Source organism: Oncorhynchus masou, chromosome 15 (assembly GCF_036934945.1).
Source record: "Oncorhynchus masou masou isolate Uvic2021 chromosome 15, UVic_Omas_1.1, whole genome shotgun sequence".
In the NCBI taxonomy this organism is placed as follows: domain Eukaryota; kingdom Metazoa; phylum Chordata; class Actinopteri; order Salmoniformes; family Salmonidae; genus Oncorhynchus; species Oncorhynchus masou.
Genome location: NC_088226.1, coordinates 44,798,077 through 44,815,574, shown reverse-complemented (window position 1 = coordinate 44,815,574; position 17,498 = coordinate 44,798,077). Strand labels below are relative to the sequence as shown.

General features: G+C 41.2%; 1 protein-coding gene across 3 annotated transcripts in view; it reads right to left on the bottom strand.

The window, feature by feature from the left end:
- Positions 1-7,439: 7,439 nt before the first annotated feature.
- The window catches only part of LOC135556289 (discoidin domain-containing receptor 2-like), a 60,999-nt gene continuing 50,940 nt past the window's right edge, over positions 7,440-17,498 (bottom strand). For all 3 annotated transcript variants that reach the window (XM_064989363.1, XM_064989365.1, XM_064989364.1), the window contains exons 14-17: positions 17,200-17,397; positions 13,763-13,997; positions 13,316-13,465; positions 7,440-13,208 (exon numbers count right to left, since the gene is read on the bottom strand). In XM_064989363.1, coding sequence (XP_064845435.1) covers positions 13,077-13,208; positions 13,316-13,465; positions 13,763-13,997; positions 17,200-17,397 — 715 coding nt within the window. In that variant the 3' untranslated portion in view covers positions 7,440-13,076. The remainder of the gene's footprint in view (positions 13,209-13,315; positions 13,466-13,762; positions 13,998-17,199; positions 17,398-17,498) is intronic.

The following is a 17,498-nucleotide window of genomic DNA, read 5'->3' as shown; positions in this document are numbered from 1 at the left end:
CCCTTTGTTGGCAATGACAGAGGTCAAACATTTTCTGTAAGTCTTCACAAGGTTTTCACACACTGTTGCTGGTATTTTGGCCCATTCCTCCATGCAGATCTCCTCAAGAGCAGTGATGTTTTGGGGCTGTTGCTGGGCAACATGGACTTTCAACTCCCTCCAAAGATTTTCTATAGGGTTGAGATCTGGAGCCTGGCTAGGCCACTCCAGGACCTTGAAATGCTTCTTACGAAGCCACTCCTTCGTGGCCCAAGGGTGTGTTTGGGATCATTGTCATGCTGAAAGACCCAGCCATGTTTCATCTTCAATGCCCTTGCTGATGGAAGGAGGTTTTCACTCAAAATCTCACGATACATGGCCCCATTCACTCTTTCCTTTACACGGATCAGTCGTCTTGGTCCCTTTGCAGAAAAACAGCCCCAAAGCATGATGTTTCCACCCCCAAGCTTCACAGTAGGTATGGTGTTCTTTGGATGCAACTCAGCATTCTTTGACCTCCAAACACGACAAGTTGAGTTTTTACCAAAATGTTCTATTTTGGTTTCATCTGACCATATGACATTCTCCCAATCTTCTTCTGGATCATCCAAATGCTCTCTAGCAAACTTCAGACGGGCCTGGACATGTACTGGCTTAATGATGCTATGGGGGCGCTATTTCATTTTTGGATAAAAAGACGTGCCCGTTTTAAGCGCAATATTTTGTCACAAAAAGATGCTCGACTATGCATATAATTGATAGCTTTGGAAAGAAAACACTCTGACGTTTCCAGAACTGCAAAGATATTCTCTGTGGGTGCCCTAGAACGGGAGCTACAGGCAAAACCAAGATGAAACGGCATCCAGGAAACCAGCAGGATTTTTGAGGCTCCGTTTTCCATTGTCTCCTTATATGGCTGTGAATGCGAGAGGAATGAGCCTGCCCTTTCTGTCGTTTCCCCAAGGTGTCTGCAGCATTGTGACGTATTTGTAGGCATATCATTGGAAGATTGACCATAAGAGACTACATTTACCAGGTGTCCGCCCGGTGTCCTCCGTCGAAATTGGTGCATCTTTTTCAGCTGCTGGTATTTTTCCATGCGATTCTGAGGGGAAAGCAGGCTTCCACGAACTGCATATCAATGAAGAGATATGTGAAAAAACACCTTGAGGATTGATTCCAAACAAAGTTTGCCATGTTTCGGTCGATATTATGGAGTTAATTCGGAAAAAGTTTGACGTTTTGGTGACTGAATTTTTGGTTCGTTTCGGTAGCCAAATGTGATGTACAAAACGGAGCGATTTCTCCAACACAAAGATTCTTTCAGGAAAAACTGAACATTTGCTATGTAACTGAGAGTCTCCTCATTGAAAACATCCGAAGCTCTTTAAAGGTAAATGATTTTATTTATTTGGTTATCTGGTTTTTGTGAAAATGTTGCGTGCTAAATGCTACTCAAAATGCTAAGCTAGTTTAGCATACTCTTACACAAATTAGTGATTTGCTATGGTTCAAAAGCATATTTTGAAAATCTGAGATGACAGTGTTGTTAAAGAAAAGGCTAAGCTTGAGAGCAGGCGCATTATTTTCATTTTATTTGCGATTTTCAGAAATCGTTAACGTTGCGTTATGCTAATGAGCCTGAGGCTTTATTCACGATCCCGGATCCGGGATGGGGAGCATCAAGAGGTAAGCAGGGGGATACTTCTGGCACTGCAGGATTTGAGTCCCTGGTGGCGTAGTGTGTTACTGCGGGTAATTCACTAGGTCCCCCCGTGTGGTTCTGGGATTTCTGCTCACCGTTCTTGTGATAATTTTGACCCCACGGGGTGAGAACTTGCGTGGATCCACAGATCGAGGGAGATTATCAGTGTCCTTGTATGTCTTCCATTTCTTAATAATTGCTCCCACAGTTGATTTCTTCAAACCAAGCTGCTTATCTATTGCAGATTCAGTCTTCCCAGCCTGGTGCAGGTCTACAATTTTGTTTCTGGTGTCCTTTGACAGCTCTTTGGTCTTGGCCATAGTGGAGTTTGGAGTGTGACTGTTTGAGGTTGTGGACAGGTGTCTTTTATACTGATAACAAGTTCAAACAAGTGCCATTAATACAGGTAACGAGTAGAGGATTTTTTCCCCTCATTTTGTCTGTCATAGTTGACGTGTACCTATGATGAAAATTACAAGCCTCTCTCATCTTTTTCAGTGGGAGAACTTGCACAATTGGTGGCTGACTAAATACTTTTTTGCCCCACTGTATCTGTTTTTTTTCTAAAGTATTTATATTTTATTCGAATCTAGATTTGCTCAACTGTAGCTAGCCAGCTAACTAGTTACCAGCTATCAGTCAGTAAACCACTGCTAGCGGTCATCAGCTAACCTAGCTCGGAAAGCTCTCGCCAATTTGTACAACGTGACTCAAACCGGAGCATAATGGACCTATTTTTATTTATTTTTCTCTCCATATCCCCGGAATCCTACGGCAAACTCTGAACATTTTCATCTGGATCTTCGAAACAAGCTAACCACAATCCCGGGTGACTACTCCTGGCAGCGTTTCCATCCCGGAGCAAGCACCAATTAGCTTGAAGCTAGCCTGGCCAGGGCTCCTGGGCTACCACCGAAGCCCACTCATGGGCTACAATATCCAGACTCCTTCTACTGCCTGTACGGGCACGGACCCCCGCCAATCCTCAACGACTGGAATACCGAAATAATCTGCCCGAGGATTCCAACAGGCCGCTGAAGGCCCATTCTGCTAACCGCGGCCTGCTAACTGCTATCTTGCTTGCCCCGGTCTGCTAACTGCTAGCTTGCTAACCTGGTCTGCTAACTGCTAGCTTGTTAGCCCCGGCCTACTAACTGCTAGCTTGTTAGCACCGGCCTGCTAACTGTCTGAATTGCCGTGTCCCCAGCCAGCTCAACCATTCACCGGACCCATATGTTCACTTGGCTACGCATGCCTCTCTCTAATATCAATATGCCTTGTCCATTACTGTCCTGGTTAGTGATTACTGTCTTATTTCACCGTAGAGCCTCTAGCCCGGCTCAATATGCCTTAACCAACCATGTTGTTCCACCTCCAACATATGTGATGACATCACCTGGTTTAAATATCTCTAGAGACTATATCTCTCTCTTCATTACTCAATGCCTAGGTTTACCTCCAATGTACTCACATCCCACCTTACCTTTGTCTGTATACTATGCCTTGAATCTATGCTATCGTGCCCAGAAACCTTACTCTCTGTTCCGAACGTGCTAGACAGCCAGTTCGTATAGCCTTTAGCAGTACCTTTATCCTAGTTCTCGTCGGTTCCTCTGGTGATGTAGGTTACCAGGTCCTGCAGTGCTTAGCTCCACTCACACTCCCCAGGTGCTCTCATTTGTTGACTTCTGTAACCGTAAAAGCCTTGGTTTCATGCGTGTTAACATTAGAAGCCTACTCCCTAAGTTTGTTTTACTCACTGCTTTAGCACACTCTGCCAACCCGGATGTCTTAGCTGGCTTAGGAAAACCACCAAAAACCCTGAAATCTCCATCCCTAAATATAACATTTCCCGCCAAGATAGAACTGCCAAAGGGGGCGGTGCTGCAATCTACTGCAAAGATAGCCTGCAGAGTTCTGTCGTACTATCCAGGTCTGTACTCAAATAATTCGAGCTTCTACTTCTAAAAATTCACCTTCCCAGAAACAAGTCTCTCACTGTTGCCGCTTGCTATAGATCACCCTCTGCCCCCAGCTGTGCCCTCAACACCGTATGTGAATTGATTGCCCCCCCATCTATCTTCTGAGCTTGTGCTACTAGGTGACCTGAACTGGGACATGCGTAACACCCCGGCCATCCTACAATCTAAGCTTGATGCCCTCAATCTCACACAAATTATCAAGTACAACCCCAAATCCGTAAACACGGGCACCCTCATAGATATCATCCTAACTAACTAAGTTAGGAAACAATATACACACGCTGTTAGGAAAGCAAAGGCTAGCATTTTCAAACTGAAATTTGCATCCTGCAGCACAAACTCCAAAAAGTTCTGGGACACTGTTAAGTCCATGGAGAATAAGAGCACCTCCTCTCAGCTGCTCACTGCACTGAGGCTAGGAAACACTGTTACCACCGATAAATCCACAATAATTGAGAATTTCAATAAGCATTTTTCTACGGCTGGCCATGCTTTTTACCTGGCCACACCTAACCTGGTCAACAGCCCTGTACCCCCCACAGCAACTTGCCCAAGCCTCCCCATTTCTCCTTCACCCAAATCCAGATAGCTGATGTTCTGAAAGAGCTTCAAAATCTGGATCAAATCAGCAGGGTTAGACAAGCTGGACCCTCTCTTTCTAAAATTATCAGCCGAAATATTTGCAACCCCTATTAATAGCCTCTTCTCTAACGTATCATCTGAGATCCCCAAAGATTGGAAAGTTGCTGTGGTCATCGCCCTCTTCAAAGGAGGCGACACTCTAGACCCAAACAGTTACAGATCTATATCCACCCTGCTCTGCCTTTCAAAAGTCTTTGAAATCCAAGTTAACAAACAGATCACCGACCTTTTTGAATCCCACTGTACCTTCTCCACTATGCAATCTGGTTTCCGAGCTGGTCATGGGTGCACCTCAGCCACGCTCAAGGTCCTAAATAAATATCATAACCATCGATAAGAGACAATACTGTACAGCTGTATTCATAGACCTGGCTAAGGCTTTTGACTCGGTCAATCACCACATTCTTATCGGCAGACTCAACAGCCTTGGTTTCTCAAATGACTGCCTCGCCTGGTTCACCAACTACTTCTCAGACAGAGTTCAATGTGTCAAATCAGAGGGCCTGTTGTCCGGACTTCTGGCAGTATCTATGGGGGTGACACATGGTTCAATTCTCGACCCGACTCTTTTCTCTGTATACATCAATGATGTCGCTCTTTCTGCTGGTGATTCTCTGATCCACCTCTACGCAGAGTATACCATTCTGTATACTTCTGGCCCTTCTTTGGACACTGTGTTAACTAACCTCCAGACGAGCTTCAATGCCATACAACTCTCCTTCCGTGGCCTCCAACTGCTCTTAAATGCAAGTAAAACTAAATGCATGCTCTTCAACCAATTGCTTCCAGCACTTGCCCACCCGTCCAGCATCACTACTCTGGATGGTTCTGACAGAGAATATGTGGACATCTACAAATACCTAGATGTCTGGTTAGACTGTAAACTCTCCTTCCAGACTCACATTAAGCATCTCCAATCCAAAATTAAATCTATAATCGGCTTCCTATTTTGCTTCAAAGCATCCTTCACTCATATTGCCAAACATACCCTCGTAAAACTGACTATCCTACCAATCCTTGACTTCGGCGATGTCATTTACAAAATAGCCTCCAATACTCTGCAAATTGGATGCAGTCTATCACAGTGCCATCCATTTTGTCACCAAAGCCCCATATTCTACCCACCACTGCGACCTGTATGCTCTCGTTGGCTGGCCCTCGCTTCATATTCGTCCCCAAACCCCCTGGCTCCCAGTCATCTATAAATCTTTGCTAGGTAAAGCCCAGCTTTATCTCAGCTCACTGGTCACCATAGCAGCACCCACCCAACGAACACGCTCCAGCAGGTGTATTTCACTGGTCACCCCCAAAGCCAATTCCTCCTTTGGCTGCCTTTCCTTCCAGTTCTCTGCTACCAATGACTGCTACCAATAAACGAATTGCAAAAAATCACTGAAGCTGGAGACTCACATCTCCCTCACTAACTGTAAGGGGTGCGTAACTGGTGGCAGGGAAGTCAGACGCAGGAGAGCAGAGCTAGGTAATAGCCGGAGCAGTTTAATTCCAAAACCAATGGCATCAAGAAAATAACAACTTGGGTACAAAACCCGACGTGCACCAGTCAACATGTGCACAAGCACTTACAAACAAACAATACCACACAAAGACATGGGGGGAACAGAGGGTTAAATACACAACACGTAATGAGGGAAATAAAAACCAGGTGTGTGGGAAAACAAGACAAAACAAATGGAAAATGAAAAATGGATCGGCGATGGCTAGAAGACCGGTGATGTCGACCGCTGAAGGAGAGGAACCGACTTCGGTAGAAGTTGTGACATTAATTTGAAGCACCATCTGACAGAACAGCTCACAGATCACTGCACCTGTACATAGCCCATCTGTAAATAGCCCATCCAACTACCTCATCCCCATACTGTTTTTTTCCTTCTCCTTTGCACCCCAGTATCTCTACTTGCACATTCATCTTCTGCACATCTATCACTCCAGTGTTTAATTGCTAAATTGTAATTATTCCACCACAGTGGCCTATTTATTGCCTTACCTCCCTTATCTTACCTCATTTGCACACACTGTATATAGACTTTTTTTGTATTGTGTTGTTGACTGTATGTTTGTTTATTCCATGCGTAACTCTCTGTTGTTGTTTGTGTCGCACTGCTTTGCTTTATTTTGGCCAGGATGTAGTTGTAAATGAGAACTTGTTCTCAACTAGCCTACCGTTTAAATAAAGGAGCAATAAAATAATAAATAAAAATTGAATGCAAGGAAAGACAACGAGCGTTGTGCCTCCGTTGCTATTTAAAAAAATTAAATAATAGCCAATCAGCGTTGAGCTAAACTGAGTGAGCTCAGCTGTGAATGATCCTGGCGTGCCAAAAACAGTGTCAAGGGAAGCCAGTTTGGATATGGCTTTAGACCAATCACATCATAGACAGAAAAAAACTTGAATTGTTCCATCTCGTTGTGTGGACTTGTGGTTTGACTTAATTCTCCGTACTGGCGAATGATTATAACTGCGATTCTGATCCAACCATAAATTCATACATTATGCCCCTGGCCTGAGAGGATGGAAGTTCAACATGTACGCTAATGTTAACTAGCTGGCCTAGAGTTTCGTTGCCCATGAGTTAGGCTGGCGAGCAAGCATTTTAGCCAGGTAGCCTAGGACAACAAAAACTAAAAGTGTATGACAGAGTCATAGACTGTTTAGGCAACATGAAAGATGATGGTATTGGCGCTTCTCTACAAGTTCGGTTAGTCAACATGTTTCTTTTCTACTTGCATGCATACACAACACGCACACAGAAATCAGTACCATGGACAGCTACATCATATTTAGCATACGTTGATTGAACTACATCGTTTTTGGTATCTTTTAGTTGTCAATGTATTCGACTAAGCATTAGGTGATTAGATGATGTTAAACTTGAAATGATGCTGGAATAGTGGAGGCAGCTCCTGTTTTCTTCACAAACTGCAATAACACTCTGTGGTTCTAAATCAATAGTTGTAAAATCAATAATAGTCCGAAAATGTTGGAAACATTACCTTACTTGACCATGCTGTAGGTCATGTAAATGTTTGTTACATGCAATACATGTAAAGGTAGAATGACTTCACCGGACAATGTTGCTCTCAGGTTGTTTTAATGAAACAAATGTGTGGTTGAATTTATTCTGCCACTTTTTCTTATTTTTGTCTCTACCTTAGGCCTATATATCAGGGTGTCAAGGCATAGGAACTAACATGTTATAAAGCAAACAAGCAATTATCCCAACACATAGGTTGTAATATGGCTTTTTTCTGTCTTGGCTTCCCTGGTGATTTTACTCAAACCCTGCTACTGATTTTTCAGCTGTTTGATGCTGGTATACAACAAAAACTGAAAGTAAAAGATGCAAAAATGTAACTTGAAAACAGCTATCTTAGACATATCACACATAGAACAGATCTATGTGCAGCTTCTCAGACTTGCTTTCAATAACAATGACAGGTCAATAACCCACATTTCTATGTGAAATTTGTCATGGCTCCCAAAAATATATTTAAGCTTTAATGCCCTTTAATCACAACTTTTGTTAAGTTCATGCAGTTGAAATGTAGGAGCAAGTCGGACAATATTTATCCCCATATTATACATCTTTGAAAGGCAGTGAACAACAATGGTCACCAACTCAACAAAAGTGATCCACTCGAGCGCCCCAACTACTGCAGATACACGTGAAAACATGAAATGAGGTGCACAAAAACGATATAACATTCAAAATGGGTGAATCTTTCCTTTAACTGCAACAGTAATGTATAAAACGTGTCCTCGGCTACTGTCAACGCATTTTACATTACTGTAGTTTCTAATATTACAGTAACCTCGCTGCCACTATAGTAAGTTAAGGAAAGAGCAAGTTGCAATAGATTTTCTTCGACCATAAACCACGACAGAGAGTAAAAAAGCAACGACGCTGTGTTTCTTTATCTGTTTGGTCCAGTAAAATACACGTCTTTAGTCATTCTTGCTCATTCAAATTAATATAATAATGGACAACTGCTAGGGGAGGCAGGTAGCCTAGTGGTTAGAGCATTGGACTAGTAAACAAAAGGTTGCAAGATTGAATCCCTGAGCTGACAAGGTAAAAAAAAATCTGCCATTAACCCAATGTTCCAAGACTGTCATTGAAAATAAGAATTTGTTCTTAACTGACTTGCCTAGTTAAATAAAGGTATAAAATACAGAAACACATTTTTTGAACTACTTACCACAGTAGAGTAAAGGTAGAACCCCCTGCTAACCACTTCTATGATGTGATTGGATGTCGCCCCAGCAATAGACCACAGTCAGTCTAGAACCGAGATAAAATTTGGCTGTGTCACAAATGTATTTATTCTTATTCATATTGTGAATGTAGTCTTTATTGTAAAGCTATACAATAGACAAATCATTCTTTTGGTGATTTCATTTTTATTTTTGTCTGTAACAAATTATCACCCAGACAAATTTGATGTTTTCTCTGAAATATTTGTTTTTTCATAAGCAAAAAACCATTAGAATACAAATATCTAATAAAACTAAACCATTATTGAATTTCCTTGTGCAATAACACAGTAATAACCTCTATACAGCTTCATTCCTATACATACTGTAAGTATACCCTCATTCTCTTTATAGCTGGCTTATCTGTAATAATAAAATAATAAAGCATTCAAACACAACGAAGCACTGGGATGCTGTGAACGGGTCCCTTTTTGGTCTGAAGAATATCAATGCATGGCCTCATCATCACTACTGAAACAAACCAAAGAGGGACAAAATGACAGCCAGACCATTTAGCATGTTTATCTTTGGCCTACAATATATGTACAAAATATACTTCCCACAGGGCAATATACACATAGTTCATGGTCAGGAGAGAATCATAAAACAAAATGAGAAAATTAAATACAGAAATAAAACAGGACACAGATCATCAGAGAATAGTGTTTGATTTGGGTCTCAGCCCATAATAGAAAATAAACTAGATATAGTGCATTATGATTAATAGTTTGCAATTAAGTGACACCACTATGTGAATAATAAGGTCCAGGGGCAAAGGTTGCTGATAAGAAGGAGGAGGCCTCTGAGTAACTTTGAATCTGTGTGTGTGATTGTAGGAAGTATGACGTCAAATCTAGGCCTGTAGGGTATGAAGCCTGGAGACAGGTTTATAACATGTGGAAGCCGTAGGGTTCAAACCTGAAGCCATAAAGGTATTGGTGTAAAAACATTATAATCGTGAGAGCTACTATAGTAACTGTCTTGTGTCACAACAACTGTCCTCGTGTGCAGTTGACATTGTCGGAAATCCTTCTGACTGATTACCACCCTGAACTCTATTCAGAAACCCTTTAAACGGCCGTTCAGCTCTCGCTCTCTTTCAACAGAGATACTTCATAAACAGTTGCTTTCTTGTTCAGAAAAACTGTCAAATTTAACACTTTCAATACAACACAAAAATAGCTTAGAACAACATTCGTTGTATAAAAGGTAGCAAACACACGAACCATTAAAAAAACATTCCCTCTTGAAGCATATTTTCCTACGTTTCACTTTTCAAAGACTACTCTGCACATACAGTTGGCCCATAATCTCTCCTCCAGTTTGGATCCTGATTAGCACCATAGTCTGATCAGTATGGTGCGAACATGGACCGCACTAATGCAGCTTATCTCAGATCTGATTTGAACAGTGATTTTGTCACATATATGAATGAGAATAGATTAGGCGTCTCTCGAACAAACATTTGTAATGTTATTGAAGGCATATCCTCCACCCCACCTCCCACAAAGCTAACTGCCATTTTCTCATACAACTCTTGTCGTGGAAAATTTCAAAATTAGACATACTATGCTGTTTTTACTTTGAGAATTGTCCATTGTTATATGCTAGTGTTTTTTTAGCTGATGCAGGCTTGTCTTATATGACTTCGTCATACGTCTGGGCGTACAGATAAGAGTCGGGTGCGACCTAAGTATCTGACATACCGTTTGTACTATCTGCAGGAACTCTTCTGTGTGGAAACTTGCATGAAGGAACAGACAACGGTGGCAACGTCAGCTGTCTTAATCTGCACAGACAAGCTAAACACCTTTTATACACTATGTTCCTCACACCTGTTTGCACACATCTGCAGACTGCCACATAGACAAAGAGGTTGGACTTTTCTATAAAAGCTGAGAGCCAATTCCATTTGTTTGAGCTATCAACTCTGGACTATGTTGAGTGGATTGTTGACTGCTCCATTTTTACAAATCTTATAATAAATTGTTTGAAATAATCTACAGTCTCACTTTAGAATTTCCATGACACTCTCAAAAGACATTGAACAAAATACAAAACTGAATGCACAACTTTTCCCATGCAAAAATAAAAGCTGATCAGTACCCAAATATATAGTACCAGTCAAAAGTTTGGGCACACCTACTCATTCAAGGGTTTTTCTTTATTTTGACTATTTTCTCAATTGTAGAATAATAATGCAAATATCAAAACTATTGAACAAAACATATGGAAACACATAGTAACCAAAAAAGTGTTAAACAAATGAAGATCTTTTTTATATTTGAGATTCTTCAAATAGCCACCCTTGATGACAGCTTTGCACAATCTTGGCATTCTCTCAACCAGCTTCATGAGGTAGTCACCTGGAATGCATTTCAATTAACAGGTGTGCCTTCTTAAAAGTTAACTTCTAGAATTTCTTTCCTTATTAATGCCTTTGAGCCAATCAGATGTGTTGTGACAAGGTAGGGGTGGTATACAGAAGATAGCCCTATTTGGTAAAATACCAAGTCTATACTATGGCAAGAACAGCTCAAATAAGCAAAGAGAAATGACAGTCCATCATTACTTTAAGACATGAAGGTCAGTCATTACGGAAAATGTCAAGAACTTTCAAAGATTCTTCAAGTGCAGTTGCAAAAACCATCAAGCGCTATGATGAAACTGGCTCTCATGAGGACCACCACATGAAAGGAAGACCCAGAGTTACCTATGCTGCAGAGCATAAGTTCATTAGAGTTACCAGCCTCAGAAATTGCAGCCCAAATAAATGCTTCACAGAGTTCACAGAAACCACTACTAAAGGACACCAATAAGAAAAAAGAGACTTGATTAGGCCAAGTAACATGAGCAGTGGACATTAGACCAGTGGAAATCTGTCCTTTGGTCTGATGAGTCCAAATTTGAAATTTTTGGTTCCAACCGCCATGTGTTTGTGAGACGCCGAGTAGGTGAACGAATGATCTCGGCATGTGTGGTTCCCACCGTGAAGCATAGAGGAGGAGGTGTGATGGTGCTTTGCTGGTGACACTGTGATTTATTTAGAATTTAAGGCACACTTAACCAGCATGGCTACCATAGCATTCTGCAGCGATACACCATACCATCTGGTTTGCGCTTAGTGAGACTATCAACAGGACAATGACCCAACACACCTCCAGGCTGCGTAAGGGCTATTTGACCAAGAAGGAGAGTGACAGAGTGCTGCATCAGATGACCTGGCCTCCACAATCACCCAACCTCAACCCAGTTGAGATGTTTTGGGATTAGTTGGACTGCAGAGTGAAGGAAAAGCAGCCAACAAGTGCTCAGCATATGTGGGGACGACTTCAAGACTGTTGGATAAGCATTCCAGGTGAAGCTGGTTGAGAGATTGCGAAGAGTGTCATCTGTCTTCAAGGCAATGGGTGGCTATTTGAAGAATCTCAAATATAAAATATATTTTGATTTGTTTGTGTAAGTCGCTCTGGATAAGAGCGTCTGCTAAATGACTTAAATGTAAATGTAAATGTTTAACACTTTTTTGGTTACTACATGATTCCACATGTGTTCTTTCATAGTTTTGATGTCTTCACTATTATTCTACAAAGTAGAAAATATTAAAAATAAAGATAAACCCTAGAACGAGTAGGTGTGCCCAAAATTTTGACTGGTACTGTAAACAAGAAGCAAACAGAACATACAAATAAACAATACATATAAATACAAAATATGAATATTTGAGAAGTACATACATATTGATGTCTCTGAGCACTCTTGGTCAAATATCACTGGCAGACACTGTAGCAGAGTGTATGCCAGAGTACTACAGTTGAGACATGTTTAAGTTTTGGTTAATGTCCATGTTATGAATTTGTTTATCACTTGTAACTCCTTAATCAAAAGCCAATAGGTATAATGTTATAATATTAAGTCTTATAATTATAATGCATTCTTTTTAGGAAAACATAATTATCCCTGTTGGCTTTGAATAAACTGTCAGACTGTCAGACTGACTGAGATGAATAACCTTTTCAAATATAAAAAAATCACCAAAAATCTCCAAACTGAACACTTATGTTTTGTTAAGACATCAATGAAACTTGTATTCTTTTTTACATTCAAGCAGTCTTCTTAAAGAAAACACAATTTAATTCATAGACGTGCCAATACCATAAACTACATTAAACAAGGTGGGAACACTCATTTATAGTATAATTTTAATAAATTATACATTTTTAAAAGTACCGAACTTCCATTGCTACAATTCACTTTGGCTTCTCTATCTGAGACAATCTGACAGCCATTTGTAATTTTTGTATTTTTTTTTCTGTGCATCATTAGTTGAATTGAGTTGAACTTTTGATGGATGCGTAATGTGTTGTTGATGCGTTTCATCCGTCTGTCTGTCTGTCTGTCTGTCTGTCTGTCTGTCTGTCTGTCTGTCTGTCTGTCTGTCTGTGTGACTGTGTGTCTGTGTGTGTGTGTGTGTGCTGGCCCAGGGGTACTGGCCCTAAGCTTGGCTCTCCAGCAGTGCTCGGTGGATGTCCTGGAAGGAAGGCCTCTCCTTGGTGTTCCTCCTCCAACAATTCAGCATGATCTTATACACAGAGTCAGGACACAGCACTGGCTGGGGAAGGTAGACCTACAACACATAGACAATCAGGTACAACACAGTAGAACATAGGCAGGTAGATGTACAGCAAAAGCGAGTGAGTCACGGGTGAGTGTGTGTGTGCGTGTTTCTCTCACCTGTCGTTTCTGGTCCCTGAAGAACTCGCCAGTGTTCTCTATGACCTGTTCGTCAGTCAGCTGGGAGTAAGGCTGCTCGTTACAGAAGGTTAGGGTCTCCCACAGCGTCACCCCAAACGCCCACACGTCACTGGCTGTGGTGAACTTACCCTGGGAGTGAAGAGGCAGAACAACAGACATTAGGTGATTTGATTTCTATGGCTTAAAAAGGGGCTAGTTCAACTGATAACCAGAATCTTCATTCACTGGACCATTGCAGAAAACATAAACGGTTTAACGTTTTATCAGGGATTGTTATAACTAGAGTGCAATGTAGTCCGGTTCATATTGTGAATGGTCTGATAGCCTGTGGCCTCATTCCGTGAAGTAAACTGAGGTATCTACACTATGTATGACCAACAGGGGGCACCACGTCTCACCAGTTTTCATCCCTCCCTCCCTCCTCACCAGCAGTATGCTCTCCCAGGACATCCATCGTATGGGCAACACGGCCCGGCCCTGGATGCGGTAGTAGTCTCCACTGTACAGGTTCCTGCTCATGCCAAAGTCAGCGATCTTGATGGTGTAGTTCTTCCCCACCAGACAGTTCCTCGTGGCCAGGTCTCTGTGGACAAAGTTGAGCGAGGAGAGGTACCTCATCCCTGAGGCAATCTGAGTGGCCATGTAGCACAGGTTACTGTAGCTGGAGCAGAGAAGAGAAAGAGAGGAGAGTTGACACCGGCTGGAATGTGGTTTTAACCAATCAGCATTCAGGATTAGACCCACCCGTTGTATAATATCATCACATAACCTTGTGAATGTGTAAATGCAAACTGTAATACAAAACATCTTCTTACATCACATTTCTACATGTTCTCCTCTGTTTGGCACCGCATCAATGTACTGTATCATAAAGCATGATACATTTTTACAGTTTTGGCATGTCAAAGGGTGAAAATGCCATATGGTGTAACTGTCCGAGGTTGAATTTAAACAACAAAAGTTTTGTGAATTGGTGTAATTCATAACAAAAATTGTAATATTTAACTTTGGCACACATTTGAAAAACACTAATATCATATGTTGCAACCAACCTTAAAATGTATTTTTGGCTACATAAATGTTTTTTTTCTTAAAGGGTCATGATATGGCATCAATGCATACTTTGTAGTGGACCCTTCAATTCAGAAGAAAGTTAATCAAATCTGCCACAAATGCTGAAAAATGTAACATCTCTGTCATCTGTCATGACAAGGGATCATTTTAAATGTCATATGATACAACCACCAAAAACCCATTACAATGGTTTATTATGTAAATACCTGTTACTAAAGATTAAAACTGCCTCGTGACAACTTTTTAAAATAGAGTTAAAAGCAACTGTCTCAATTACTGTATGTCTGTTTTCAGTCACACACCTACCTAGACTGACAATGTCATTTAATCTGCATAGCCAGGTAAACAGAACAGGGGACAAGATGACTTGCAGTGACAGACTTACCGAGAGGCAATTTAGGTGAATTTAGAGTTCACGTTATCCATTCCGATAGCTGGGCTTATTAGCTATACCATTATACAGGTTCCTGTGGATACAATTACTCGTTTCTAGTTTAATAGTTTATTGTGATAAAGCATATTCACTAGCTATTTTAGCTAGCTTACTCAGTTTATAGGCTTAGCAGCTTGCATATTAACTCATGTATTCTAGCTGGTCTAGCTAGGTTCAGGGGTGGAAACAGGCCGAAACTCTCAGTTCTCTGATCTCCTCTGTGCTTGTGGGTACAACCAAATGGAAAAATACACTCCACGCTGCAAGATGACATGTGTTAGTCAATAGTGTAGGGTAATCTGCATTAAATATATATTTGGAAATAAACTATGAAAGTCTCAATCATTTCAGATTTGTAGTCACATGAGGTGAACTAAACCCCATTTGATAAAATCTATGTGTGATATAAATCTGTAAAAATGTCAGAAATAATTTCACCCTAGAACAACATGCACATGCCAAATAAATATTTAGTATGTATGCCTTAAGAGCCGCTTGATTACGTCAATAGCTTTCAAAGCCTGCCCTCTGGAATTAAAGGTTTGGTACAAAATATTTGATCATTTTGATCTCATGGATGGTCAATCATTGCCTTCATAGCTCCGTCTATGAATTTGAGAGTTGTTACATCTTTCCATCTGCAGCCCATAGCTAAAGTGCTGCTTTGTTGTTGTTTGAATCCCAGATTCGCCCTTTAAACCTTGCTTGTAGGCATTACAGACAACGCGGTGAAACTTCTACTATGCATTCCCAAATGCTTCCAGTTACAGAAATATTGTTTTCCCCCCACAAACAACAATCTCATTCATACAGGACACAATTATTTTTGAAAGTGTTTGTGTGTGTTTTTTAAAAGTTTTCATTTTACAGGAACTTCTATATAGACAGTTCCCCAAAATCAGTTTAACCAGTGAGAACCACAATATGGCTGCATGCAAGATAGCACTAATTTCACTTCTCAGTGTGAATGCATCTGAAATAATCTCTAAATCAGGGTTTGTCAACGAGGTTTGGCTTCAGGCCAAATTTCTTCTGAGCTAATAGTCGGCGGGCCAGGACATAATTAGTATGTAATATTAGCAATTATAATTGGCCAACACTACAAATTGAACATTTTTAACACATCTGATTTGTACATAATTAATTCAGTGACAATAACAATAATTTTGATCTGATTACGCTCATAAAATCACCATGTTTCTATTCAATTATTATTTTTGTCTATTCCTCTGTGCATTGATTGGTGGGGAAAAGCAGGTCTACGTAGCCTACTGTAGGCTACACTTCTTTTTTAACATCAACATTGGTTCAGAACAAATAGCTTGAAAGCAAGGGAAAATGTTGCTCTCAAAAAAGTATTCAAAAAAAGGTGGATAATCAAATTGGAAGTTTCAGGATAGAATGTACAGAGAGATATGCATTCATTTTACCATATTTTCCCAATGCCAAACCAGTGTGTCTTAATAGCAATGAAAATGTTGCTTCAAATAATTCCATCTAAGACGTCATTATGAATCTAAGCATGGAACTTTCAAAGTAGCTTGAAATGTTAACTGCAAGCTACCCACCCACACATGGCTTTTTTGGCTGACATATTCTGTCACTTAAACGGGTTAAATCTGCAGTTACAAGTCAGAGCGAAAACAGTCGTGGACAAGGTGGAAAAAGTTGAGGCTTTTACTAGGAAGCTTGAGTTGTTCAATTTGGACAGAGGGACCAGGCCGCTGCATTGTCACAGAGGTGATGGAAGATTACATCAAGCAGCTGAGGGACAACTTCACCAGATTTGAAGACTACAGCTTGCCCAAGGATATCATTACGTTTGTACTTGATCCTCTCACAGTGCGCCCAGGTGGATAATTCTCCTCCGTTGCCAAGAAAACAATACCCTCGCTGGATGAGGCCGCAATTCAAACAGAGCTGATTGAATTCCAGACTTCGAGCCAAATCAGGGATGCGCTTAGGGGTGCCCAGTTCTTGAGTGCGTTTTGGGTGGCATGCTCAGAGGAATACAGCACAATAAAGAAATTTGCATTTTATGCGCTAACAATGGTTGGATCGACTTACACCTGCGAGTCCTCATTTTCCTCTTTGAATGCAATATAGACTCACAACAGGAACCAGCTTTCACATAAGTCAACCGAGGATTGCCTGCACATCAAAATCACATCCATCTCACCCGACACACACACACACACACACACACACACACACACACACACACACACACACACACACACACACACACACACACACACACACACACACACACACACACACACACACACACACACACACACACACACACACACACACACACACACACACACCTCCCTCCCCTCACCCTTACCCTTACCTGACAGTGGGTGCGTTGCTGATGAGCGCTAGCTGTCCCGCAGGTTCATGGCGGGACAGGAACTGGTTGAGGTCTCCATTCTCCATGTACTCTGTGATCATGCAGAGGGGGTCACTGCAGATACACACAGCCAGCAGACGGATGATGTTCGGGTCCTTCAGACGAGACATGATCTTAATCTCCTTCAGGAAGTCGTTCCTGATGATAACATAGGAACACAGACAAGGGCAGAGGTTAGAAGTCAGAGGGGAGACTGTGAGAGCTTTGATTAATATATGGGAATATAACGCACAACACAC